The sequence below is a fragment of the Haliotis asinina genome, chromosome 9, assembly GCF_037392515.1.
Source record: "Haliotis asinina isolate JCU_RB_2024 chromosome 9, JCU_Hal_asi_v2, whole genome shotgun sequence".
In the NCBI taxonomy this organism is placed as follows: Eukaryota; Metazoa; Mollusca; class Gastropoda; order Lepetellida; family Haliotidae; genus Haliotis; species Haliotis asinina.
In genome coordinates, this window is record NC_090288.1 from 50,982,913 (window position 1) to 51,010,571 (window position 27,659).

The 27,659-nt window shown below is 38.0% G+C and overlaps 1 protein-coding gene across 1 annotated transcript; it reads left to right on the forward strand.

The window, feature by feature from the left end:
- Positions 1–137: 137 nt before the first annotated feature.
- LOC137297016 (twinfilin-2-like) lies at positions 138–26,742 on the forward strand. Its single transcript, XM_067828962.1, has 10 exons — positions 138–245; positions 657–734; positions 9,057–9,107; positions 10,168–10,301; positions 11,382–11,477; positions 12,638–12,742; positions 17,084–17,209; positions 17,820–17,973; positions 20,114–20,235; positions 21,584–26,742. Exons 1-10 carry the CDS (start codon positions 221–223, stop codon positions 21,740–21,742), a joined length of 1,050 nt encoding a protein of 349 aa, XP_067685063.1. The 5' UTR covers positions 138–220; the 3' UTR covers positions 21,743–26,742.
- The last annotated feature ends 917 nt before the right edge of the window (positions 26,743–27,659 follow it).

Sequence of the window (27,659 nt, forward strand, 5' to 3'; positions counted from 1 at the left end):
TGTTCCGAACAGCCAATCAATTCTAGTTTTACACATCACGACGTGACAACCATATCGTCTTTATTATCGGCGTGGTGATTGGGCAAAAGGGCAGTTCACAGACCAATAAAAATATTCTGTACTGACACTGAGACATTTCTATCACGTGATTAAGAGGGAGTGTGCTTCCTCAATCGGACACTTCCACTTCCTACTGGGCCGGTATCAGTTTTGTGCGAAAATGTCACATCAAACAGGAATATCAGGTAGGTTCTCGTAGCTTAAAATGTAAATACATATGTGATCGAACATTGTTTTCTTGTTTAACTATTCTGATAATGGAATAAGACAATCGTGCTTAATTTACATGAGATCATTTCGTGTCAATAATAGATACGAATCAGTATGTAAATATTATGTACGTCACGTTCGTGTGTATATTAGGTATTGATGTGGTTTGATTTCGGAACTTATTCCTTGGTCCTATTGTTCATCGGATTCTAGTGGGTGGACCGTAAACTTTTTCTAGTCCACATGATATCTCTTAACCCCAAGGACATTTGTCACCAGTTTGTTTTTAATGTTCTGACATTTAAGAAAGTTAGATTAGAATTCACTGTATTGTGATACGACTTCCATCTGATCACAGATTGCACTATATCAAATATTATTTACAGCATCCAGGGATTTGGCAGATTTCTTTGCCACTTGTAAAGATGGAAGTATTCGCCTAGTGAAAGTCTCTATTGAAGATGGTGAGTCAATTAGTTTGCAACAAATTAAATTCCCCAAACCAAAAGCGCAGAGCAAAATCATGTTCTTGCAACCTAAAAGTATTATAGTATTGGTTTGTTTTCATCAAAAACATTCAGGTTGCCTATCAACACTGCACCTTTATAACCTTAATGGCAATACTAGACCTTTATAACCTTAATGACAATTGTCAGTATAACTTAAGTTTTAACTTAATGCTATATACTGTATGACTACAGTTTGAAATAATTAGCCACTCCCTCAGTACATATTGTTTTATGCAAATGAATGCTCCCCGAGCACATGTTCCGGTTTCGTTTTGGAATGCAGACGTGTCGTCTGCCAGTCAGAATTGTTTGCCAGTTTTCCTGCAATAAATAAGTATCAAGAAGATATCTTATGTTATGACATGGTGTCAGAAGTAAACTATGAAGACAATGGCCAAGTTTAACCCTCCAGAAAACTTCGACTTCGCTAAACCCGGCGACTGGCCGATATGGAAACAGCGCTTCATGCGGTATCGCACTGCCGTGAAATTAGACAAGGAATCGGAGTCAGTACAAGTAAACTCGCTAATTTATGCGATGGGTAAAGAAGCAGAACATGTTTTCAATTCATTTGTGTTTGGTGAAGACGAGCAGGACAAATTTGATGTTGTTTTGAAAAAGTATGAAGACCACTTTGTGCCAAAACGCAACATTATCCATGAACGCGCCAAATTTCATCAGCGTTCTCAGAGACCGGGCGAGAGTGTCGAGACGTTTATCAGACATCTGTATGAACTTGCAGAAACATGTGAATTTGGTACAGCAAAAGATGAGTCAATTAGAGACCGTATAGTAATTGGAATTTCTGATAAACAGGTTTCTGAGAAAATGCAACTGCAAGCAGGTTTGTCACTTGAACAGGCAGTTCAGTTAGCTAGAGAGACAGAATTAATTAAATCACAAGTTAAATCTCAGGATTCTAAAGACATTGAAGAAGTCAATGGCAAAAAGAACTTTAAAGGAAAGAAGGCGTCACATGGTAGAGGCGGTTATAGTGGTAACCATGGCAACCACATATCAAACCCCAGAAGTAGTAACCAAAGCCAAGGTGGTTACCATAGGAACCAGACAGGCAGAAATGCAAACAGAGGTCAAAATAATTGTACAAGATGTGGTCATTTTCATCAAGGTAGATGCTCAGCAAGCGGTAAAACTTGCCATAAGTGTAGTAAAACTGGACACTTTGCAATTATGTGTCGCAGTAAACAGTCAGGAAGACAAGAAGTAAACAATGTAGACACTGCCAACAGTGCATCCTCAGGTTTCTTTATTGGATCATTAGATTGTGAAGATGATAATAATGCATGGATGGTGACATTGTATGTGCAAAATACCCCAGTTCAATTCAAAGTGGATACTGGTGCAGATGTGACAGTCATTTCACAGGCTACATTTGATCGGCTGAACATAGTCCCTAAACTAGAACCTCCTGATAAAGAACTTTCAGGGCATGCTCACTCCATTAACTGCATAGGACAGTTTACCACCACTGTGAAATATCATGGTACAGATTACAGATTCAAAGTGTGTGTGACAAATGGTCGCAATAATCTGTTAAGTAGAAATGTGTCACTCATGATGGGTTTTGTGGAGCCACACATTGATGAAATCAGGTCTGAAGTTTTTGGACCATTTGGACTATTGAAGTGTGAGCCAGTTCAGATCAAATTAAAGCAAGATGCCCAACCATTCAGTATATCAACTGCAAGGAGAGTACCATTTCCTTTAATGGATAAAGTCAAACAAGAATTGCTTCGGATGAAAGATGCAGATATTATTGAAGAGGTCACCGAGCCTACCGAGTGGTGCGCCCCAATGGTTCCAGTGATGAAAAAGTCAGGTCACGTCAGAATTTGTGTTGACCTGAAGCGTTTGAATGAGGCAGTGGAGCGTGAAAGGTATATGATGCCAAATCTTGAGGACATAGCCCCCAAACTGTCGGGATCAACCGTGTTCTCCACTCTGGATGCATCAAATGGATTTTACCAGATACCTCTCCATAAGGACAGTCAAAAGCTGACAACTTTCATGACCCCATTCGGACGCTATTGTTTTAAAAGGGTACCATTTGGGATAACAAGTGCACCGGAGATATTTCAAAGGAAGATGACTGAGCTGCTACATGGTCATTCAGGTGCAGAGGCCATAATGGATGACATTTTGGTGCATGGAGTTGATAAAGAGGAGCATGATCATAGGCTCAACAGTGTTCTTGACACAATTCAGAAGGCAGGCCTAAAGCTAAATAAGGACAAATGCAAGTTTCACCAGACAGAAATCACCTATTTTGGACATAAAATCAGCAAAGAAGGAATCAGTGCTGACCCAAGCAAGGTTCAAGCGATACTTGACCTGCCAGCTCCTAAGGATGTCACTGAGCTCAGACGCATCCTTGGCATGATTAATTACCTAGGGAAATTCCTCCCAGACTTGTCAACAGTGTCCAAACCAATGACTGACTTGTTGAAAAGTGATGCTGTATGGTGTTGGGGTCATTTACAGGAAAAATCATTCTCACAAGTGAAAAAGATGGTGACTGGTGCACAAGTACTAGATTTCTATGATCCAGCTCTGCCAACAATTGTTAGTGCAGATGCCAGCAGTTATGGGCTGGGTGCAGCCTTGTTCCAAGTGAAAGGTGATGTGATGCGACCAGTAGCCTTCTGTTCCCGTACACTAACTCCATCTGAGGTAAAGTACGCCCAGATCGAAAAGGAATGCCTCGCAGGGGTATGGGCATGTGAGAAGTTTAGTCGCTATCTTGTCGGTCTGGACTCTTTCAAGCTTCAGACTGACCACAAGCCATTGGTTCCCCTCATCAATTCTCATGATTTGAATTTTGCACCACTTCGATGTCAGAGACTATTGTTGAGACTAAGACGTTTTAACGTCACAGCTGAATATGTGCCAGGGAAATCACTCATTGTCCCAGATACCTTGTCAAGAAGTCCACTGCAAAAGAGTGATACTGATGAAGTTTGCTTCGAGGATGATATGGAAGCCTTTGTAGAGTCTGTTTCCTCATCACAGCCAATCTCGGATGAAAAAGTTGAAGCCTTGAGAATTGCTACAATGAATGATGAAGAATTACAGATGGCAATTCAGTACACCCGATCTGGATGGCCAGATCACATCCGTAGTGTTTCACCTGTTGTTCATGCATACCACCAGATTCGTGGAGAGTTGTCTGTTGACAACCACCTGCTGATATTCAGGAATCGCATTGTAGTGCCAGTAGCAATGCGATTGGAGATTCTGGATAAAATTCATCAAGGGCACCAAGGTGTTAATAAGTGTGTGGATAGGGCAGCCACTTGTGTTTGGTGGCCAGGTATCAGTAAAGATATCAGTGCTAAAGTGAGCCAGTGTGAATATTGCACCATCAATAGGCCTTCTCAGAGGAAGGAAAATCTGCAGTGTTCAGTGTTGCCAGAACGGCCATGGGAGAAAATTGGTGCAGATTTGTGTTATGTGAAAGGGGAAAATTTCCTCGTTGTGATCGATTATTATTCTCGATTCATCGAGATTGCTCACCTCAGTGTTATCAGTAGCAGAAATGTGATAGGAAAGCTGAAAGCTATGTTTGTGCGCTTTGGTGTGCCAGTTGAGTTCTGTTCTGACAATGGAACACAATTCACGTCTTCGGAGTTCAAGGATTTCGCAAGAGAATATGGATTCAAGTTGACAACTAGTAGTCCACATTTCCCACAAGCCAATGGGGAAGCGGAGAGCGGTGTGCGCATTGCCAAGCGCATACTACAGCAGGATGATCCATATATTGCTCTTATGGTGTACAGATCTACTCCAATCAGAGCCACGGGTGAATCACCAGCACAATTAGTGATGGGTAGACAAATTAGAACCAATTTGCCTATCTTGCCAGGAAATTTGAAACCAAATTGGCCCAACATGGACAAAGTGAGAGAGACTGATACGAGAACCAAGAAGTCTTATGAGACATTCTATAACCGACGTTACTCATCCAGGAACTTGAGTGTTCTAAATCCTGGAACACCAGTGCGTGTGAAAATTGACACTGAAAAGAAATGGACCACACCGGCAGTTGTAACTGGTGAAGCCGACACACCACGTAGTTACATTGTCCAAACTTCCAATGGAACATTTAGGAGAAATCGACGACATCTCTTAGTCGACAAGTCGAGAGATTCACCCGTGTCTGACTTCACACCCAACACTGTAGAATCTCCAGTCTGTCCAGCAGAACCTGCCAGCCACAGTAATGGTTCAGACATAAGTAGTAGTGACAATCAACAACAAGTGACAGTCACCAGATCCGGCCGCACTGTCAACCCACCGAATCGATTTGGCGATTGGGTGAAATAACCCTTTTTTATGACTTTAAACATGTTAATATCATGTTGAATCAATTAAAGTGTTAGCATTAGAAATGCTGTGTTTCAGTGTTCAAAGATTTATTTAGTTTCTTCTTCTGGAGTAGGAACTTTAGCAGTAATTATCATTAGTTGATGTGAAGTATACTATTGAGTGATTTAGTACTAGAAGTGCTAAGCAGATTTATGTTAGTAACAGTTGGTTACCATTGAGTAATAGTTTCAGTTTAGCGTAAAAGTGTTCATGTTTAACGGTTCAAATAATGTGTTAAGTGTTAGACATAAATATGCATAGATTCCATCTCAAAGGAGGGGAGATGTCAGTATAACTTAAGTTTTAACTTAATGCTATATACTGTATGACTACAGTTTGAAATAATTAGCCACTCCCTCAGTACATATTGTTTTATGCAAATGAATGCTCCCCGAGCACATGTTCCGGTTTCGTTTTGGAATGCAGACGTGTCGTCTGCCAGTCAGAATTGTTTGCCAGTTTTCCTGCAATAAATAAGTATCAAGAAGATATCTTATGTTATGACAACAATACTGGACCTTTATAACCTTAATGACAATACTGGACCTTTATAACCTTAATGACAATACTGGACCTTTATAACCTTAATGACAATACTGGACCTTTGTAACCTTAATGACAATACTGGACCTTTATAACCTTAATGACAATACTGGACCTTTATAACCTTAATGACAAAACTGGACCTTTATAACCTTAATGACAATACTAGACCTTTATCACCTTAATGGCAGTACTAGACCTTTATAATGTTAATGGCAATACTGGACCTTTATTGCCTTAACGAAACTTGCAGATTGTGAAGGAAAAGTCACCTGTAACCAAAACTCACATGGTTCATCTTTTATATCCCTTATCTGTGCCAGGATCTTGTGGTCCTATGTAACCCAATATAATCTCTGATTTGCATTCTTGGTAGAGTACCATATCTGCTTCATCAAATTGATCATGTCTATGACCATGGTCACTATGAGCTTTCATCCATTTATTGTTTACATTTAGTGATGTTTGATATTAAACCAGATATTATAATGTTATAGCCAGTGTTCGTAGAACAGTGCTTGCCATTCTTGTACACATTTCTGGGTTTTGTCTAGAGATGGTGATTAATGTCATGTGTGCAGTTGAGATGATTGTCTAAGTAGGTTATTTCTGGGTAGCTTAAACATCATACAATTTCACCTAAGAATTTGAGTAGTTGAAAATGAGTTTGATAACCTGGAGAACCTCTTGTAAATCTACAAAATGTTTTAATGTCCTCCTTTAAAGGACATGTTAAAAACTCACTACATGTACTTTGAACAGAGTTTCTGATCCCTCAATAGTAGGTGCAAATCTGTAAAGTAACCTGCAATTTAATGTACCAGTACTCATTTCAGAGTAGGTTCAGTTGCTGTGGTGTGATTTATTGATTTATTGAAAGATTTATTGAATGTACTATAAATGTCATTTATACGCCAAAAGTCAGAATCTGGTGCAAAGTAAAATTTTGATTTAGAGAAATTGTGTGGTGGTGAATTTAAGGTCAAAAGAAACATTTGTGTTTGCTTTAGCCCTGAACATGCTGTTGTGTACGTAACAAAAGGAAATAGATATATTTTATGTACAAGGACATTGATTGTTGACAGTGGAAAAATGAATGTGAAAAATTAATCATTTATTAGACCAAAACAGGAAGTAAATCTTAATTTCAACAGACTGTTAACTTGGGTATTACAGAAATGGTAGTTCATATCAGCATTTACATTGTCATTATTTTCCTTCTGAGAATTGCTACGTATTTGTGGCATCTGGTCTTGTGCATAGACCTCAAGCCACAAATCAGGTGAAGTTAAGCCACAGTGGGTGCTGAGAATCCTTGGATGGGTGACTGTTTGGCATCTTGACTCCTGAGCATTTCTAGTTCATCAATCCTTTCCTCAAGCGAAACACGTGTAATGCATTTTCTCTCACCAGAGGCAAGTGAGTTTGTTCAAAATTGCCTCTGATCACCCAGCAGAAAAAAAGGTACTTGCTTGATGAAGTCATGTAACAAGAACCTTCTAGCACCTCCCTTAACCACCTGGATGCCGAGTTTTGTTTTTTTCAGGCACAGTTTTTCAGAAGGTCTTGAAAAGTGAATGTTGTGAAAGAATTGTGCTTGCGTGGTCCTGGATCTACGTATGGCTATAAAATTACACAGAAATGTAGAATATTAAATTTCCTATCCTTTCGTATAATTGCGACTACCTCAGTGGTTTGAGAAATTGACACTTCTAACGTTGTTCAAGACTTTGTTACGAGCTAAAACATAGACAATTTCTCCGCTTTTCACGGTGCACCAATAAAAGCACTGTGCTGTGAATTTTTTGATTTGTCATTTTTATGGAAAGCGTGCGTCAAGAAAATACAGCCTGATATCTGAATGTCATAAGTGTATTTAAAATGGATACACATGTTAATGCATAACGTAATATGCTGAACATTAAAAATGACCTGCAATAAATGTCAAGACTGGATTTCTTCTATGATGTCAAACATCAACAGAGAGGTCAAGCACATATAAAGATAAGGGGGCATAACTCTGATATGCTGAACATTTGGTCAATGTAATTCAGATGACATGAAGAGCTTTTGTTTTGGATACAGACACTATATTTTTCTTATGTTTTGTTCATGGTGAACCTAACTATTCCAATACAAAGTTCCCCATTGTGAAAGGATATCTTTTGGTAGTTTCACGATTTATAAAAGATGTCAGTGTACTACATCAAAACTCAGGTAATAGCAATTTGGATGCCCCTCGGATACATTATTACATAAGGTAGTTCTTAGTTTCCCATGCTTTTCTGTTTGTCTAGATGTATTTTGACTAATTTGGCATTGTAGGACTCACATCTCCAAATCTAAATAAATTACTGAAAATATTAAAACATTTTAGTTGATGTTGTGTCATGTTTTGTGCATTTTGTGATGTCGGGAAAAGATGACATTGTTTTGCTGATTAGTATGTGTCTGACCTAATTTCCTTTACTTGTATGAATGGTCTCAGCTGCTATGGCAGAATTTAACACTCTTATAACAAAATACAAAATGAATGGTTTACCCATTTAAAAAGTGTCATGAATAATCGAAAACTAGGTGGTTTTACTGCATAGGTGGTTTTACTTTTATTGTGTACAGCTGTTTCGCATCAATTTAATGTAAATGAAAAATAATATTTCACATCACCTGAATATTTATTAAGGATATAAATATTTTTTGTTTATGATTATGTAACTATTTTTCTTTATAAGTGTACAATGAAAGGTGCTAATATGAATTCAATGAACAAGACAATTCCTTTAAATATGTGCACCTGTTGATTTCATAAAATGTAGAAACCATTTTCACTAATATTATCATTTTTACTTATAAGGTTGAATTAAATCTCCGTTTATTGACATATTCCCATGAAACTGCAATATTACTGTTTATTTAGTCCCAACATATTGAAGATTTTACATCATAGGACCTAAGGTAAATGTTGTAATGGCTTCACATGATCTTCAAACAGTTGTGTAGAGGCGTAAAATGTGGTATAGTACACTTAATGAGTCAAAATCCCATGTAAATATTATTCAAACAATCAATAACTTTCAAAGAATATATAACTGTGAATTATATTTGTGTGCTTGATGTATTTAGAACTTCATTGAACTTGAAAGTGAGGGTTGAAGAGGAAGGACATATATGTCACTGTGACACCCAGCAGATTAATTAATGGGTTCATAGTTGAAACATGGTTTTGTTCCAGGCTGATAACCAGTATTTAAATTATGAAAAGTACAGTTGTACTGACGTGCAACAAACACACAAACTGTACACAATATCGTTATAAAAGATTAATTTATGAAACTATTCCTTTTCCAGAACAACTTGTACTTTCTCACAACGAACAACCTGTGAACACCTGGGAAGAGGATATCCTTTTGTAGAAACATTTAAAGGCTGTTGCTTATGTTGTGGTTTCAGAAAACATGGTAGTGATATGTCAGTTTTAGCATTGTTTTAATTGCCCTTCTGGCATAGTAGCAGTACATAGGTCACCTCAGATCATTTCAGTGGTTCAGTCTCCAGATGTGTCCTGTCAAAAGATAATTGATGATGTAGCTTGTTATTTCCCTGATCTGCATTTCAAATAAAGGATTAAAACGGGGCTAAGAGTCAGTGTATTGTGTGCAACACCTGGTTTCGAACCTGCAACCCTCTGCTCGCTAGCTTAGCGGTTTTATGCACAGGCTATGAAGGATCACTGTGAAGAATGAGATTGTTTGTCAGTATGGACCATGTGTTCCCCACAAGACAGGTACTGCGGGCAGCGCACGTGCAAAACGTGGAATGCAGAAGCTTGTGAAAATTGGCCAGCTGATTCCCACATGATATCAGCTCACTTGCTATAACGTATACCCCATGGAGATCTATTATAAGGCACCATGGCCTGGTGATATTGATCATTATGAATTATTTTGAAAGATATTTACACAAAAACAGTCCATAAGTTGGAAAATCCGCTCCTGTGATCCCTGAGATGTTCACAATCTCTTGTAAACCCTTGTAGTCATGGTTTCTCCTACATATAGAACCTAGTGAATCGTGTTGGTGATAACTTGTGTAAATGTGTCAAGAAAAGAGATCACTATTAGAAGCATGTAAGATTATTTAGGGAGATCTGTTTGCTGAATTATCAATGATTAATAGTGCAGTAAGGATGAAACAGACATTGAGTCTTTCTTTCCCTGATATCTCTTCTTTCGCTACCAAAGGAATGCAGAGATATTGTAGGTGTTCTCTTACTCTTAGGCTGACATTCGCCATCACTTTCGCACTGACTGAAATATTGCTCAAGGCTGCATGAAACCTCACTCAGTCGTCCACTCACTCACCCACCCACCCACTTGCTCGCTTGCTCCTGAATGTCCTCTTTCTTGACACTCTCAGTCGCCCACTCACACACTTATGTTCACTTCCTTGACTGGTGTACATTATGACCAGCTGGTATTGCCGCTGTTGGAGGAGAAGCAGCCTAGCTACATCTTCTTCCGTACAGATGAAGTTGGAGGCACAGGAAACACCTACCAGTGGATATTCATCAGCTGGTCTCCAGACTTTTCACCAGTAAGTTTCCATTACTTTCAAGCTCAGAATATGTCTTCGTGAAATGATACATCTCTAAGAAGTGATGTATAACCCATATACTATGAATGTATTTTGAAAACCAGACAGCTCAGTGGATTGTGTAGAGATTAGCGTTTACTTTTTGATTGATTGAAACTGGAATTTTTTCTGGACATTTATCACCTTTGGAAGTCTGATGAAACAAGACAATTTCAAGAAGGAATTTAGTCTTGAACATGTATCTGAAAAATATTAATTCCAACCAGCCTCTCTGTTTGAGGGCTTTCCTATACTCTGTAAATTTTATTGTATTCATCACCAATGGCTGGAAACCAATCATCTGAACTGGTCAGAATCTGGTTCATCTCAGTTCTCTGATACAATTTTGAAAACATCATGTGAGCAGAGGTGTTGCCAAGGAGTTAGAGCATTCATCTCTCGGGTTGGATTCTCCACATGGATACAGTGTGTGAAGCTGACTTCTGGTGTCTGTGATATTGCTGGAATATCGCTAAAAGTGGAATGAAACCATACTCACTTATACCAGCATGTATGCACTTAAAACAATAAATGGACAGTTCTTGTTGATGGTCATATATACACGTTAAGGGAGTTCTCAGACAAAGTTTTTTAATTTACTACATTCATTTGAATGTTTAGCAAGTTTTGTTATTGAATGATTTGTAATGTGTATATTAAGGTAGGTTTTGTCATCTAATTTTATGACTTACTGTCTAGGTATATTCCATATACACTTGCTTTCTAGGTATATATTGTATGAATTTGATATCTAGGTATATATTGTGTAACCTTGTTGGTATATATTGTATAACTTGTTGTAAGGGTATATGTCATATGAACCCGCTCTCCAGGTATCTATTGTATGATCTTGCTATCAAAGTACTGACCATATCATGACCTCGTTATCAGGGTATGTATTTTGTCATGACCTTACCATCAAGGTTTTTATCATACCAAGACCTTACAAACAAGGTACAGAAGATATGACGTTACTATTGGTAGGAGCAAGGTATATATCATTCTGTGAGAAATAATACACCTGGAATGTTCCATTTTCAGGTCCGCCAGAAGATGTTATATGCAGGAACTAGGGCAACTTTAAGGAAAGAGTTCGGTGGCAGTTACATCAAGGATGAAATTTTTGGAACTGCAAGAGTAAATACATTCATCTATTCTTATTTTGTAGGACTGTGGGGTAGCCTTGTGGGTAAAGTGTCAGCTTGTCCAGCCAAAGACCCAGGTTTGATTCCCCACATGGGTACAGTGTGTGAAGCCCATTTCTGGTGTCTGGTGCCAAGATATTTGCTGGAATATTGCTAAAAGCTGCATAGTACTACATTCTCTTACATTACTTATAAGTGGTGTAAAACTAAACTCACTCATTTTTTCTAGATGTATCTCCACACACTGTTACATGTAGTTACAAGGCCAATAAGCAGCACACCAAGAAGTGTATGTTTGGGGTTTGCAGTTTAACCTGACAAATCAGGTCAAATGCATTTCCTCTTCTATTATATGGCAACATGCTCAGATTATCAGGACACATTTCTACTGAAAGTGATTCCTCAGGTCATATGTAGGTTATTCACTGGACAGTATTTTGTATTATAGAACTAGGTTGACATTTCAGTACTGCTAGTAAATTTGTATCATGTGTCTAAGATTCTTGCTTTGTCTCAGCCATGCCTATTGGTTTCACTAGTGATCTACCTGGTTTTAGCTGATGGTGTGAGATGACATCACTTCAGACTGTTGTCCTTCATGAAGTTGACACATTGTTATTGTAACTTAGCTGTAAGCTGGTAATTCCATCTCACCCACAGTTTTTACTTCGGTGTAAGCTGGCAATTCTATGCCACCATCGTCACGACATGGCTGAAATATTGCCAGTGTGCCGTTAAATATTAACTCACTCACTCACTCACTCTATTCCACCAACAGTTTTGACTTGTAAGCTGGCAATTCTATCATACCAACAGTTTCAACTCAAAGTGTTTCAGTCTATACAAGCTTAGTATTGTAGCAATGTGAGGACAGTCTGAAATCGATCAAATTTCTAATCAGCAGCATGAACATCAATCTATGCAGCTGAGATTCTGTTCAGTGAGTCTGTGACCTCCCCTATCCTGTTAGTCTCCTCTTCAGACAAACGTGGGTTGTGGGACATTTTCTACCCAGGATCTTTATCGAAAATTAGTTGCCACGATTAAAGCATATGTATTTTGTGTTCTTCCTATTTCTATTCTTATGCATAAAGGATTTGATGCATCTGTTTTGTTGTGAAATGTATGCATGTGTAGTGTCTCTGTTTTCAGGATGATGTGACACTGGCAGGTTACAGGAAGCACCGGCAATCCCAGCAGGCACCAGCACCGCTGACCTATGCCGAAGAGGAACTAGACATGATCAAGAAGAATGAGGTGAGGTCAAACATGCCATTGTCATGCGATGCTCTCATCAGCGTCACTTTGTCATAAACATTGCTACATTTTATCAGTATTGAGCAGATTGCATGCAAGCAGCTGCCGACTGTAGTGCCAACTTAGAACAAGAATGAACTTTACACAAGCTTGAGCTTGAGATTACTCCTGATCCAAATGTAGGGATAACATCAAAATCAGGTAATAGGATACACCCAGCCTTATCACCAATACTGCATATCTTGACCATGTTGAACACCAGTGCTTGTCACTGTCCATTAGACCTTGTGGTCAATACTCAAGCAGTTTGTCTATGAACATGTGGACACTGTTCAACAGTGCTCTGAACCCAGTTAGTTTTCAGTAACCTGATACCTTCCGTAGCTAGTTCCACATCAACAAGAATTTTTGGAGGGTGGGAGGTGTCATACTAATTACTGAATAGCTCTTTTACTGCTGCTGAGAGATCTGAAAGATAGGGACTTCCTAACATTTGGCCTAGGACTAAGATTGGCACCCAGTGCTGGTGGAATTTTCTTCTTTACTACATTTTCAGTTTTGATTGAGAAGTTTAGATAAGCTTACAGAGAAATTTACCTGTTTTGATATATAACGTAATACATGTTATGTTTGATTTCTGTTTAACACCTTGTGATGTAGTGATACTCAGTGGATAAACAGTAGTAACAATCATTAATGTAATCAATGTTTGATTAAACAGTTTCAGTCACAAATACTTTAGCTCCATTTTGAATAATTAAGTTTGAGTCGGAGATGACCTTTCACGAGATGACATCAACACCAAGTCCAGTGAAACAATAGGAATCACTCAGTCAGTGAAGAATTTAGCTTCTGGACATCCTGTTTTATGTTTACTCAAAGTATATGTGACTCATCACGTCCACTTGAGCACAACTCCAGTATAGAAACCCATTTCGGATTGAAAGTGTAACAGGCTACTAGTTGTGCAGTGATGGAAGTGCGTCATGAATCTCAGTTAGCGGGAGGAGTAGGATAGGGTCATACTTTACTATTAACGTACAGAGTGAAAAAGACATGTGGTCTCAACCAAAAAAGGTAATGGAATTTGTACTTTGCTAAGAAATCCTAATCTTAAATATAGCATGCCGTCTCATGACAGCTTTCTAATGGACACTGTAACTGTAGTCATAGCTTTCAACAATAGGGGCCTTATCATCTTACGCTAAGATATTAGAGGAGAACATAAAGTCTGTGATCTAGACTGCCAGTTGTCAGACTACTGTATTTTGTGCGAGCCATGGCTGCTTGATGGGTTAGACAGCTGACTTTGCTGGTGATTTGGTCCCTCACTCTCTGAGTGTGTCCTGGAATCCATGATGGAACTCAAAAAGTCGTAGAATTTGTAATTGAATAAGTAGGTGCAGTTCCAAATATAAAAGATGTAATCGATACTGGAGTGATATAGTTAGTCTCTTATTCTGGTTGAATGAAGACCATGAAGAGAGACCGCAATGTTCATGGTAAAAACCCCACCACTTTTGTTAAGTTTAGATATTTAATCTCTTTAGGGTTTGAGTAATAAAATGTAATCATATTTTTCCCAATCCTGATTCATACCTTATTGCTTATCTCTCTTTCTGAGTTGTATTGGACGGTCTCAAAATATCTCACCCCACATGGGCCTCTTCCCTTTTCTCGCACCAGTGTCCCACGTCCCATTACACCTTGGAAGGAAAGGAAGATACACAATAACATATCTGTCAGGAAATATTAATTTTATCATAAAATTTACATTTATGTTATCTTCTTTCAAAACAGTTGAATGTTATGAAGAATCTTTTTGTTTATTGCATGTTTTAATTGGCTTGTGTTAATCATTTACATCTCTTGTTCATCTAAGTATTAGTTTTTATGTGAGTTACAAAATACACATTTTCCACAATTTCCGAGTTGTGAGATTCCTGCAGCATGTGAGCCCTTCCTTCTGTATCATGTCTGTACTGTTGCCAGGATCAGGCTAGACGCGAGATGGCGGAGGTAATCCTGTATCTAGATGTGGGCTGATTTGTGTCTGGATGCACTGTTAGTAACTAACAACACAGTTAAAACAGTTAAAAGCAGAGCTCCAGATAAGATTTAGCGCATGTGGGTACTGTACCCGCTGTATTTTTGGGGGAGTGGGTATTATACATTTTCTGTAGGTATTTTGTTTTCATTTACCCGTTGCATTCCAATATGTGTGTATATCAGTGAGTTTACAGTTATGTATTGCCTTATGTCATAGCTAATCAAAACCAACTGAAGTTTTATGGACATTTCATAAAATATCACTCATCCTGTACTAACAGCACAACTTGATAGCAATATATGCGACTTTCATTACCCAAGCGATTTTTAGAGATATATTCCATACACACGTTTAAACTTTTTGCGTATCTTACATTTTCATTATGTAAATGGTATGCAACAATTATTTTTCAAGATATAATTGGAAATGTTCTGTGCATAATTTGCCCAGATACACAGCTTATCTGGTCCTCTGTAAATATTCAATTTCCCAGTTAAATTAGGTGTGATACTCTCAGGATTGTTGTACATTATTGTCATCAGAAATACCAGTTTCTTATGATTTGGCTAAGAAGAAATTAACTTTTCATCAGAAACTTTATTGATTAAGCCAATGTTCCAATGATTCCATTAAGCCAATGTTACTTTTAAGATGTTTATTGTCCAAGGAGAGAGTGGATGCATCGTAGGCCTCTCCCAATTCACTAAATTTTCATCATAACTGTTAATATTCTTTTCCAACTCATGTGTGTTCTAACTGAATAGATAGAGTCAGTGCCATTGAAGAAATGAGGATGCTTGTAGATTATGTGTGTGAAAATATGTGCATGGTGAGATGTGCCCAGGGGATGTTTCTGTGAATATGTTCAGTCCTCTGATCATCTCACAGTTTCAATATGTTTAAAATATTTGAATCTAAACCTGTCTGTATTTGCAACAGTAACATCCTGTTTGACTACATATTGTAAATGCAAACAATTTTAAAGGTGTTAGACATTTTTTGCTTCCCTAATCTGTACAAGGATCTGATGATCATTTGAATGCCAGATCCAAGTATGAATCATGTATCAGCAGATTATGTATTGGGTTCTCTAAAGTGGTAGACATCTTGAAGTGTCACAGGGCATTCCTCTAACCTAATCCTGACAGGTTGTGTGATGTACACAAGGTTAAGTTTGTGCTTATGTCAAAAGAATAATTCACTCACTCAAATGTTAGAATGCATTCATTCATCTCACACTTCAACAATTTAAGCCTCTGTGATGAGATGGCAAAATATTTAATGGTATGTTTTGAGTCTACTCCCCTTTTGTAGTAGTTTGGTTTGTTTGTTGTTTAACACTGCACTCAGCAGTATTCCAGCTGAATGGCAGCTCTCTGTAAATAATCAAGACTGGACAAGACAATCCAGTGATCAACAGCATGAACAACAACAGTCTGTATGTCAACCAAGTCAGTGAGCCTGACCACCCGATCCCATTAATTGGATCTTACGACAAGCATGAGTTACTGAGGACCAATTCATGGGTTGTTGTCAGTAGTATATTTTGTTGTATGTGTGGATGTTGTGACGAGCATGTGGCCCAGGTGTCAGCATGGTTGTAATACGTGTCACAGTTGTTGCACAGTTCATGGTGCTGCTGTAGTTCCTGCAGTTGTGACACCAAATAGTTTATACAGACAATCATGACAATTTTCATTTCAATGTCTACTCTGTTGGTTTGGTTGACCCTATTTATAATGTTTATCCTCAGTTTAAACTGCTTATTTTGATGTTTAAATTTTGTTGTTGTCTTTCTATTGAAGAACATTCGGATTATAGGATATTTTTGCGAATATTGAAGTAGTATAGAAATTACACACAACCACCCTATTTTTAGTTTTCATTCTTAAAAAAATATGGAAAGAATGCCTTTTTCTTGCCTTTTTTAAAAATTACTGTTGTTATCTACATGACAATGTTTTGGTTAAGTTTTATACACGTAGTTTTGTTTTTGTATTTCACACTGTGGTATGTCAAAATTGGAAACCACATTGAAGCTTTCTGATGTGCGTCATTTGCTGTGAAGAGTTGTGTCCCTTAGATTAGCCATATTATCTCGAACTGGTCTTTCAGTTTGTCAGTACCAAACTTGGTCTGGTAGGGTTTACTTGCACATCCTGAACCTGTTTGGCCATCCCTCACAGAAATCTGGCCTGCCATGATATGGATGTGCAAAAGGTGATAGTAGGTAAACTCAACTTGCTGTCGGACACAAGTTTAGAGGAGGCTGATGGTTGGGTCTGTTACAGGTTCATGCGGAGATCGGCATCGACACAAAGCACCAGACGGTCCAGGGGGTAAGGTTCCCCCTCACACAGGCTGCCCGGGACAAGGTCCTGAAATACAAGGAGGGCATGTACTCATACATTCAACTTGTAAGTTTATGTTGTCAGTGTTTGTTTTGGAAATTTGGTCATGAAAGAAGATGTATTCTCTAGTTTGCACTTTTGATGTTACCATGGTGTAGGTTATCCATATGTTGCATGGTTTTCTTCTGTTTCTGGTATGTGATTATGTCTGTGATGTTTCAGTTGTCTGATGAATGTCCTTGTCTCTGATAATGTGTGATATGTCTGATGTCTAAACAGGTCTCTAAGAGTCTCAGAATATCTGCTCTGTCTGTGGTATCTGAATATCTCTGAAGTCTGAACAACTCTGAGGTCATAAAATGCCTGTGATGTCTGAAAATTTCTGAGGTCTGAAAATGTCTGATGTCTTTGCATATCTGTGAATGTCTAAATAACTCCGATCTCTGAGACGTCTGAATATCTCTGAGGTCTGATGATGTCTTAATATGTCTGTGATGTCTGAATATCAGTCTGATGCTTTAACATGTCTGAATATCTCTGATGTCTGAACGTCACAAGTCTGAAAAGGTCTTAGGTCTGAATATGTCTCTGATCTCTGAATGCATTTTAGTCCGAACATGTCAGTGTTGTTTGGATTGAGTTCTCTGAATCCTCTTCTTCTCCTTTTGTTGACAAGAGTTTAGATCTCAAGGAAGAAGTGGTAGATGTTGAATTAGTTGAAGAAGAAGTAAACCTGTCCAGACTGGCATCTAAAGTCCCTTTGGATCATGCCCGATACCATCTGATCAACTTCAAACACACACACGAGGGAGACTACATGGAAAATACAGGTAAATGAACCACTTCCCATCAGGCTTCTGCGTTAAACACAATGAAAAACCAGTTTATGTAATATGACTGTGCTGTAAGACAGTGTGTGAAATAGCCACTAGACCACAAGCCTGTGGCTAGTAAAAATCCAGCCACACAAGTAAATCTCCACAATCACTGGCCCAACTGGCTAGTGAATGGTCATGGGATCATTCGGTAAAGATGTCACTCTCTCCAACTTGTTAATTAATAATACGCTTTAACTACTGCAGGATGATGATCTGATGAATTATTTTCGCCTAGGTCCCAGCTTTGATTCCCTACATTGGTACAATATGTGAAGCCCATCTCTGGTGTCTCACACCATGATATTGCATGAATGTTGCTACATTGTAAAACAAAACTCACCCACCCACATAATGATGCTGGAAATTAGTAACTGGGGCCCGGTAGACCCCTAATTGTGTTGGTCAAGAAAAAATGACCACTGATGTTTGTATTTCCATAACTTGAACTATATCAATAGGAATTTATGAATACTAGTAGTATTGTTGATAGAATAGTAGAATAGTTTCAGTTAGTTGTAAGTGAAAGAAAGATATGCCATTTAGCAAGGGCATTAATTAGCAAGGATCATGACAACTTCAAATGAGAGGTACATTTCTTTAGATTGAGTATCAACTCTCACTTTCTGTATAAATTAACAAGAAAAGGTTTTTGACACCCAGTACAAAAGCCTGTGTGAGATGAAAAAAACTTATTTGCCACTTACACCCTAAAAACAAGGAGTTAAGATATTTGCGAGAAGCAGACTTTAAAAGTAGTCTCTTAATCATTACCCATAATTGGTAAATGTGATCTTTGTTTACTGGTATTTGTTGTTAATGTTCTAAATGTACGGTAATCACATCTGGCAGTAATGTGTTTAAGGAAACTTGATGTGTCAGCCATCCAACCTGTTTTTAAGCTCATGAGACTCTGTCATAACTGGAGGTAGTTTAATGCTGCAACATCTTTGAATCTTGTCTTTCACTGCATTCTCTAACAAGGGCTTGATTTGAAACATGTTGACCTACTTGCACCTGGTGCATCCTACAACATAATCCTAGTTGCACCAGCCAATTTCTATTTACAATACAGTGTGTTAAAACATCAGAGGTTTTGGTGCACATAAACATATTTCCGTGGTGCAGTACCCATGAAACCATAGCAACACTGATGCACAGCTGATCCGTTTACAAGAGCTGTCATTGCCGAGACATGTCTCTGAAAACAGTGTTTTGGTGCCATGGCCATTCAACGTTTAGATGGAAAATGAGCTGACATATTTTGCTTGTATGCAAGGTTTATTTCTCAAAGACTGAGAAAAAGTCCAACTCACTGGTGTAACTGGTGCTGTTCTTCAAAGTAACGATCACGATGGGACATGGGGTGATGTACCCTTGATGTTTGTTTATGTTCCCTGAGCCCAAAGGCGAGGGGAACCCGAGGGACCAGTGAACAGAGTATTTATGTTACCAAACACCTCAGTGTTAATTTTGAACTGTTTGAAGCATGAGTGTCTGATCATACATTTCAGCCAACCTGTGTGAATCAAAGTTTCAAATGATTTGAATCTTGCGTCTTGCTATTTTTGAACAAGAATTGTCTTAACAAAGTCACTGGGGTGTAATTCCCCTTCTTAATATTCACAGGGACTACATTTGAATTTTTTGTCAAAATTTATTTATTGGAATGTGGGGCAAATCTGTTCATAGCCATCACTAGATTTTGCAGAGGACACAAGAAAACAGATTTTGAGTCATGTCTATTCTATTGATTTCCATTCGCAAAACATCATTAATTTCCATGCATCATGCATGATTCAGTGTTGTTCGAAATAAAGAAATACTATCATGAAGTACCGAATGAATTGCCATTTGGCAGCGGGGTACACTGAAGAGTGTTTATCCAATCAGAAAGTGAAATTTATATGTGACGAAAAATATGTTAAGCTATTGGAGTTACGAACACCTTAGCACTATGTACAATGTCGAGTGAGTGGTAAGGTTTTGTGAGGTCATAGCTTATGCATTTAGTCACTGGTTTTCTTGGTCCAGATTCCGAGATATGGCTGACTCAGAATAACCTTCACATCTCCCTCATTCCCTCATGTTGCAGTGTTCATCTACTCCATGCCAGGGTACAAGTGTTCCATCAAGGAGAGGATGCTCTACTCCAGCTGCAAGTCCCCCCTCACAGACACCCTAGAGATGTCCTTTGGCATCCCTATTGTCAAAAAGGTAGGATTCACTGGAGAAAAAAAACTGCTTCCAACCTTTATGTACCCAGACCCGTGAAGGTCCGGGGGTAGAATAGGCCTTCAGCAACCCATGCTTGCCATAAAAGGCGACTATGCTTGTCATAAGAGGCAACTAATGGGATTGGGTGGTCAGGCTCACTGACTTGGTTGACACATGTCATCATATTCCATGATGCTCATGATGTTGATCACTGGATTGTCTGGTCCAGACTTGATTATTTACAGACTGCTGCCATATGGCTGGAATATTGGTGACTGCGGCATTCAGCAACAAGTCAGCCAATCCAACCTTTATGGCAAGAAGTCATGCGCACCTAGAATGACAGTATCATGTGATAAGGTGGCTTGTGTGTGAAGCATAATTTATTGTTAATGCTACTGTTATTTAGGCTACACAGATGTCATCATGATGATACTACTCAAAAGCAGTTAATAAGCACCTGACATTTTCTTCTGAGTACAGTTAATCTTTAAACCCATTAAAGATCATCCTCAATATGTCCAGGGTATACATTCCTGTAAGTCTCCACTATACCCTGGATACATCACGGCTCAGTTGGATAAGTTTATTACCTCCCTTGCCTGGCTTTTCATCCAGTCAAGTGTCTATGCTGGGAAGTTGAATGAACCAATCACAACTCACTTTCACTTTTTGAATTATCTAACCGATTAAACTTGTTAACACAAATCATGCAGAGGTTCTCTGAAAGAGGTAGAAGGAGAGCTTGCATATATATATATATATATAAGTTTCAGACCTCTAAATTTGTCTGTATGATTTCCTCCCAAATCTGAGTCACACCCAGTCGCATAAACCTTCGCATTTGCAACGCTATCTTTGGTGACGCTGGCAAGCTCGCTTGTATCAGCGGCTCAGCTGATTGGCTACTGTCAGAATGTGGAGCCAGCAAATGGAGGTAATAGTTTCGAGCCGACCTGTAGATCACCTGCAGGTGCTAATACTGCTGCTTCTGTTGTTGCTGCAGTTGCTAATGCTGCTTCTGTTGTTGCTGCTGGTGCTAATGCTGCTTCTGTTGTTGCTGCATTTGCTTATAATGCTGCTTCTGTTGTTGCTGCAGTTGCTAATACTGCTGCTTCTGTTGTTGCTGAAGTTGATAATGCTGATGCTACTGTTGCTGCAGGTGCTAATGCTGCTGCTTCTGTTGTTGCTGCAATTGCATATGCTGCTTCTATTGTTGCTGTAGTTGCTAATACTGCTGCATCTGTTGCTGTATTTGCTAATGCTGTTGCTGTTGTTGCTAATGCTGCTGCTGTTTCACATCTACATATAAAACTTTGCATTACATGTCATGATTTGTCCTTCGCAGATTGAGATAGATGACCCAAAAGAATTAACTGCGGAATTCTTGCAAGAGGAGATTCACCCCAAGAAAAATGCTGTGCGCCAAGCTTTTGCCAAGCCAAAGGGCCCAGGTGGTCGTGGTCCACGGAGGATGACGAAACCCAAACCTGCAGGAGAAGATTGATATGACAGATGGCTAGGCTAACACTTCATGTCACATGCATCATCATTTTATCATCGCTTTGCACCATGCTCAGGACAGATCTTTAATATTTATGTTTCATTAGGGCCTTTCAGTGAAGAGGAAAAAGTGACTATGGTTACGTCTGTAAACTCCTTCAGAGAGAATGCGTTATGGGGTGTTTATACTGAGATGTACAAAAGTGTTTTGCCTATTCTCTGTATTTTAAGGATTTTTAAAGGGAGAGAGGGAAAAAGTTCAAATTCTTGTTCATAAATAGAATACAAATATTATACCAGAAAACAAACAGAACAATTAATCCAAAATTGGACAGCATATTCATATATTTTTTCCATTATGTACAATAGGTTGGATTGTCTGTGAAATGAGAAATTGCTTTAGGTCGAATTTCCTTCTGAATATATATTGATAAAGTGACACATTAATGATTAAGAAAGTGGAAAAAGGTTATGTTTTAGGAGATACTGGTTTCAGTTTCTGTGTGCAAGATGGAAGCCACACCTATGTTGAGGTTTGTTATTGTTTTTATGAAGAGATTTGTGTTCATGTTGGAGAATGTTTTATGCTAAGAAATCTATATTTTTGTTATTCGGGTATATTTCTGATGCGGTAGTATGTGAGTGACAGGAAGATGAAATTTGAAATGTAGCTTTATAGAATATTTTCAGTCTATATATATGGTTTTAGTTGTAATTTAATTATGATATTGAGTTTCACAGTTCTAAGTATTTGGTTTGTATTAATATAACTTTAGAGCATTATTGATTTTTATTTTTAATTAATTTGGATGAGGATTTTTCAGTTTCCAATGAATTTGTGTATGAATAATCTCTGTCCATTGTTTCCTGGTTATGAAAACGAAAGGAGTATCTCGGTGGTGCGAGACGCTTCTTTTATATGCAACTGCTGAGGGTTCTCCAGATATGTTCGTGATGTACTTGGTTTTAGTTTATGAATATTGACGAAGGGAAGCTTAACATTTATGTATGTTGAACACAGTTGAAAACTGTGTACTATTTGAAGTATAGGAGTATAATGCACCTTTTACACCTTTTCATTCAGGATTCATAAAATGCAAAATATTTAACATCATGATTTTTTCAAATTTCTGTTTCACAGCTAATGTTGTTTATTTTGGTCACTCAGAGGTTTTGTTTAAGCTGGTTAAGATAAATGTAATGTGGTATGGTATAAGGGACTCCTCTTCAGTATGAACCATGGTTATTTGAAGCTGATCTCACCAGCGTTTTCCTATATACTGTAACATAATAAGAATTTATTTTCTCAAAGATGTCTGCTGGTTTGATTCTGTGTAGGCATGTCAATTCAAACTGTTGTGTGGCAACAGTCCTTTTACAGCATACTTATAAATTGCCAATATGAATCACAAAAATATAGTTAAAAAGTTAACAATGCAGTTGTTATCGAAAAACAAAGGTCCCATTTCTTGTTTACAACAATGGGAGACTTGTTCACATCAATGTTACTTCTCTACATTTGCAACCTTGGTCATCAGTGAGGGAAAGACGACAGATGAAATGGCTGGAGACCTGCATCACTTCAGGCCTTCCTTCCACATTAAATGATTACTTCTTGATATAACAGAAATATGGGGATGTTAAAACACATTGATTCTCATTGATTGAGTCATAGAAGTCAATGGGAGAATGTAGATGCACTATTTGCTCAAAAATGTATATTGTTCCTTCTGTTTAACATCAAAACATAATGTTACATACTAATATGGTTATTTCTACTAGTAAGGCATTTGTCCAAGTAAAGATTCAATTAGGCACACAAAGCCAGAAATGATGACTGCTCACTGCCATATTTTTCATTTTGTTCTTACCATAGGATGGAATTATACCAGCAGACATCTTTAAGTGCCCAAAGTTGTACCTGTTTTTGTTAGCCCTGCCGACATTCCTGGTGTTCTGTTTTTACCCAGAAAAAGTCTCTTGTTTCCTTCTTAGTACAAGGCGCCCAAATTGTCATGTGTACAAAGCAAGGGTGGGTAACTCTAGATGCTGCCTGTTCACAACAAAGGTAGATAACTGCACATTAAATTTTTGCTTAACAAGGGCAGGTAACTTTGGTGATCACTTGTACACAACAAAAGCACATAACAAAACATCTGTACACGACATCAAAATATGTCAAAGACATTGCTAACCTCAGCAGGAAACAAAAGACTTCAGATTCTTGGGCATATAGATGTTCTCAGGATATCTTGTGTTGAATTCAGATTGTTATTGATGGCTTGCTCAGACTCAGTATTCCATTTCCTGTATGTTCAGTTGATTTTGACCCTATCACACATCGTCAGAAACCATTTTCCTTGTGTCACCAGAAGGTTTGCCCATTTTTGCATTGTTTTGTTTTAGTTACTGTGTTAGACAACAGTAGGTGTTAAGGGTCAGTGCCCATTTCCCTACAAAGTTCTAATGCCATTCTAGGAAAATCACTGGGATAGGAACTGTATGATGAGAGGTTAAGATCAGTTTCTATTTAAATAGTCCAGGAATGGTACCAGTTCTGGTAGTGTAGTTCTGAAAAATTGCCAATTCTTTTCTAATTGTTGAAAACCTCAAGGAAAATGATATACTTTTCTAAAACAATTAGCAAGAGAGCAGTGAAGATATTTCAGGTCACAAGATATGAACAGGGACAGTGGTATGGATCTCATACACAAGCTTTCTTCCTTATCAAGATTGTGCGTATCATATAAAATGAATAATGATTTGGAGAAGAATGTTTAACATGTGAAACCAGCAATTGTTTTTTGGCAGTACTGAAAGGTCACTGATATTGTGTTGCAATATTCAGGGTCTCAAGAGTCTCATTGCCCAATGCCTGGGACAAGTCTCTTTTCATTTTAGGCAATCAAATAATGGCATCTTACTTGTCCATGAGCAACTAGATAAAATTGGATTTCATTTCATATCTGCTCATATTGTAGTTATGTTAAATTTCGCATTAATAATAAAGTAGAATTATCGTTCTTTGAAATATAAATAAAAAATTAGGACAAGTGGAAAATTGGTTACTTTCTTGAAGTCACTTGCTGTGGCAAGTGCCTTTTAAAAAAAAAATGAACTCCTGAATATTACTTCAGTCTGAGGTGTTGAAATTTCTTGACGTAGTCATCTGTTTGACATTGTCATAGCTTGGCATGGTTCAGCCCTGTACTTGATGTCTGTGACAGAGCATCACAATGATCAGGCAGTGTGGCTAATTCCCTGAAATCATCCTCCATGGATGGCTTCAGTTGTTGCTCATTCATTCAATCACTGGTTTGTCTGATCCAGACTTCATTATTTACAGACTGCTGTGATATAGCTTTCGCAGGAATGTTGCTGCCTTTTACATTTATGCAACTCCTTCACTGTATGTTGTGGTCAAGATGGTGGTAGGTCTTTCTTTATTCAGAGAAATTTAGAAATATTAGAGGAGGATAGCAGTCGTTACTATTAATGTTAAGGTATGTTAATTAATATGTCATCTTAATTTATGTGAGCTCCCACTCAAGCATCAAACCCTTTCCCAATCTTAGTACCGTGTTAGAGTCAGTAACTCTACCAGTGCAGTGTAAGGTGGGTAACTCAGTACAGTGTAGGGGCAGGTAACTCTATCAGTACAGAACAGATAACTTATCACATCTACAGCATGGCAACATTATTTCAGTATCTTTGGGCCCTTCATTTAGATTTTATGTATAGTGAAGAACAAACTGTGCTTTTCATTGCATCAATAAATGCAAGGACAAACAAATACAACAAACAAATCAAATTCAAATCTATGTAATGGTTACTATTTCATTAAGTGTTTAATATGAATATTCATAGAGTCACCAAAGAATTCATGTACTGGTAGTTTTTCTAAAAATATTACCTATTAATTCAGAAGAGTGATGGAAGTAATTGTGAGTAAAAGTGCTTCAGCTGAAATGGTGGCTAAGCTGGTGAAAATACATACATGTGAGCCAATAAAGGAACACTTGAAAGTTTCCTTTTTTGTGTCCATGAGCATAGTTTATGCCACAAGATGGTAGATTTTGTTTTGAACGTTTGTGCAACTAGATCCGTAGATCTACACTTCATGTTTCTTTCTGGGCATCATCAACAGTGTCATCAAACTACCGTCCAGCCAGCTGAAAACAGCACGAACTGCAGCGGTCAGATATATTTTGCAAATCGTGTTTTGATGGAACATGTTATTTTCTGATAGTGCTGTCTTATCTGTTTCTGTCGGATCATGTGCTTAGCTTAGCTTCTGGATTGGTTTTCTTTCATTCCTTGACTTTCTTATCATATATCTTTACTTATTGCGAAATAATAACAATGTATATATGGATACAAAGAGCATTGTGTGTCTGTACATAGTTTTACCTTGTACACTTTTTGGAAGTTTTTGCTGTGAACAATTATCTCAAATGTGTGGAAACATTTGAAAATGTCTCTTTTAAAGTAAGGATATTTATCTTGCCTATGAGAAGCCAAAACCTAATGACTTTGGTCATGAAACGGGCACTGTTAATTTTTCTTAAAAGTGCTTAATGCAAATGCAAAGGTATTTATGATTAATGAGTGAACAATGAATGGAAAAAATAAAGAGTTTTACTCATACAAAGTTATAAAAGATTTTTTATGAAGTCATTGATTTATGATAATTATTGTTTTTGTGATTTTTTGCAGATTTGAGATGTCTGCTAGCAATGAATATGGATTAGTTCTGTGATTATGATGATTGAGTGGTCATTTCATTCAGTTTCATGTGTTTTCTGCACTGTGGTGCAATATGTAATTTCTGTGTAGGAATGTTCCGATGTTCCAGTGGAACTCTGCTGAGTGTCCTGTGTACTGTATGACTTCATTGTTCAAGTGATACCTGTTTACAAGAAGTGTTGATATTCATTAGCAAATATTCTGTAAGATACCTTTCCTGTAAATATTGATACTAATAAATAATGATTTGTTCTTCAACAGAGTTGCTTACCTTTTTCAGAGTTGTGTCCCTTTAGCAAGTTAGAATTGTTGTTTCATTAGTCAGTAGTCTTGACCAATGTAACCATAGATATGTGTCTGAACACAGGAAAACTGAGAAAGAAATTGTACCTGTCTTCGTATATGCTTACATACAGAAACACTGGTAATTTTTCTCTGTTGTGCAAACCTGTTTAGGCTACAGTTTGCCTGTGGTCTGAGACATACTTTACTACCCATGAAGATGTGAGGTAGCATTTGTCTTCTGCAAACAATGCTTGTAAGAGGTGATTAATGGGATCGGATGGTGGTCAGACCTGCTGGTTGGTTGATTTGTGTCATCGTATCCCAAATTGCGTATGTCGATGTTCATGCTGTTGATCACTGGATTGTCCTGTTGATATGCAGATTGCATCATATAACTGGAATATGGGTCTATAACACATCCCATTATCACTTGTATAGCTTTGAGTGCAGCCTTTATAACAAACATACTTTACTTCAGGGTTCATGGTGTAGCCTCGTGCGCGTGCACGTCACGTGGAAGATTCGGATTAGATTCTCCACATAGGCGCAATGTGTTAAGCCCATTGCTGATGTTCCCCTTCGTGATGTTGCTGGAATATTGCGAAAGGGAAGTTAAAACTAAAATCACTGACCCGTAAATCTGAACACCCTGGAAGGATTCCTCACATGGTCACAATGTGTGAAGCCGATCTTGTGCCCTGACGTCATACTGGTGGAACCATACTCACCCACTCAAAGGTTAGCAGCTTTAGCTGCAAATACTAAAGTTCCTGAAGATTTTTTTTTTCTTTTTTTTTTAAGTTGTTGTTTTGCTTCACATTACTGACCAGGTACTCCTACAGCAATATAACACATTGCTTCAGGATCTGTTAATCTTCGGTAAGTGGTAG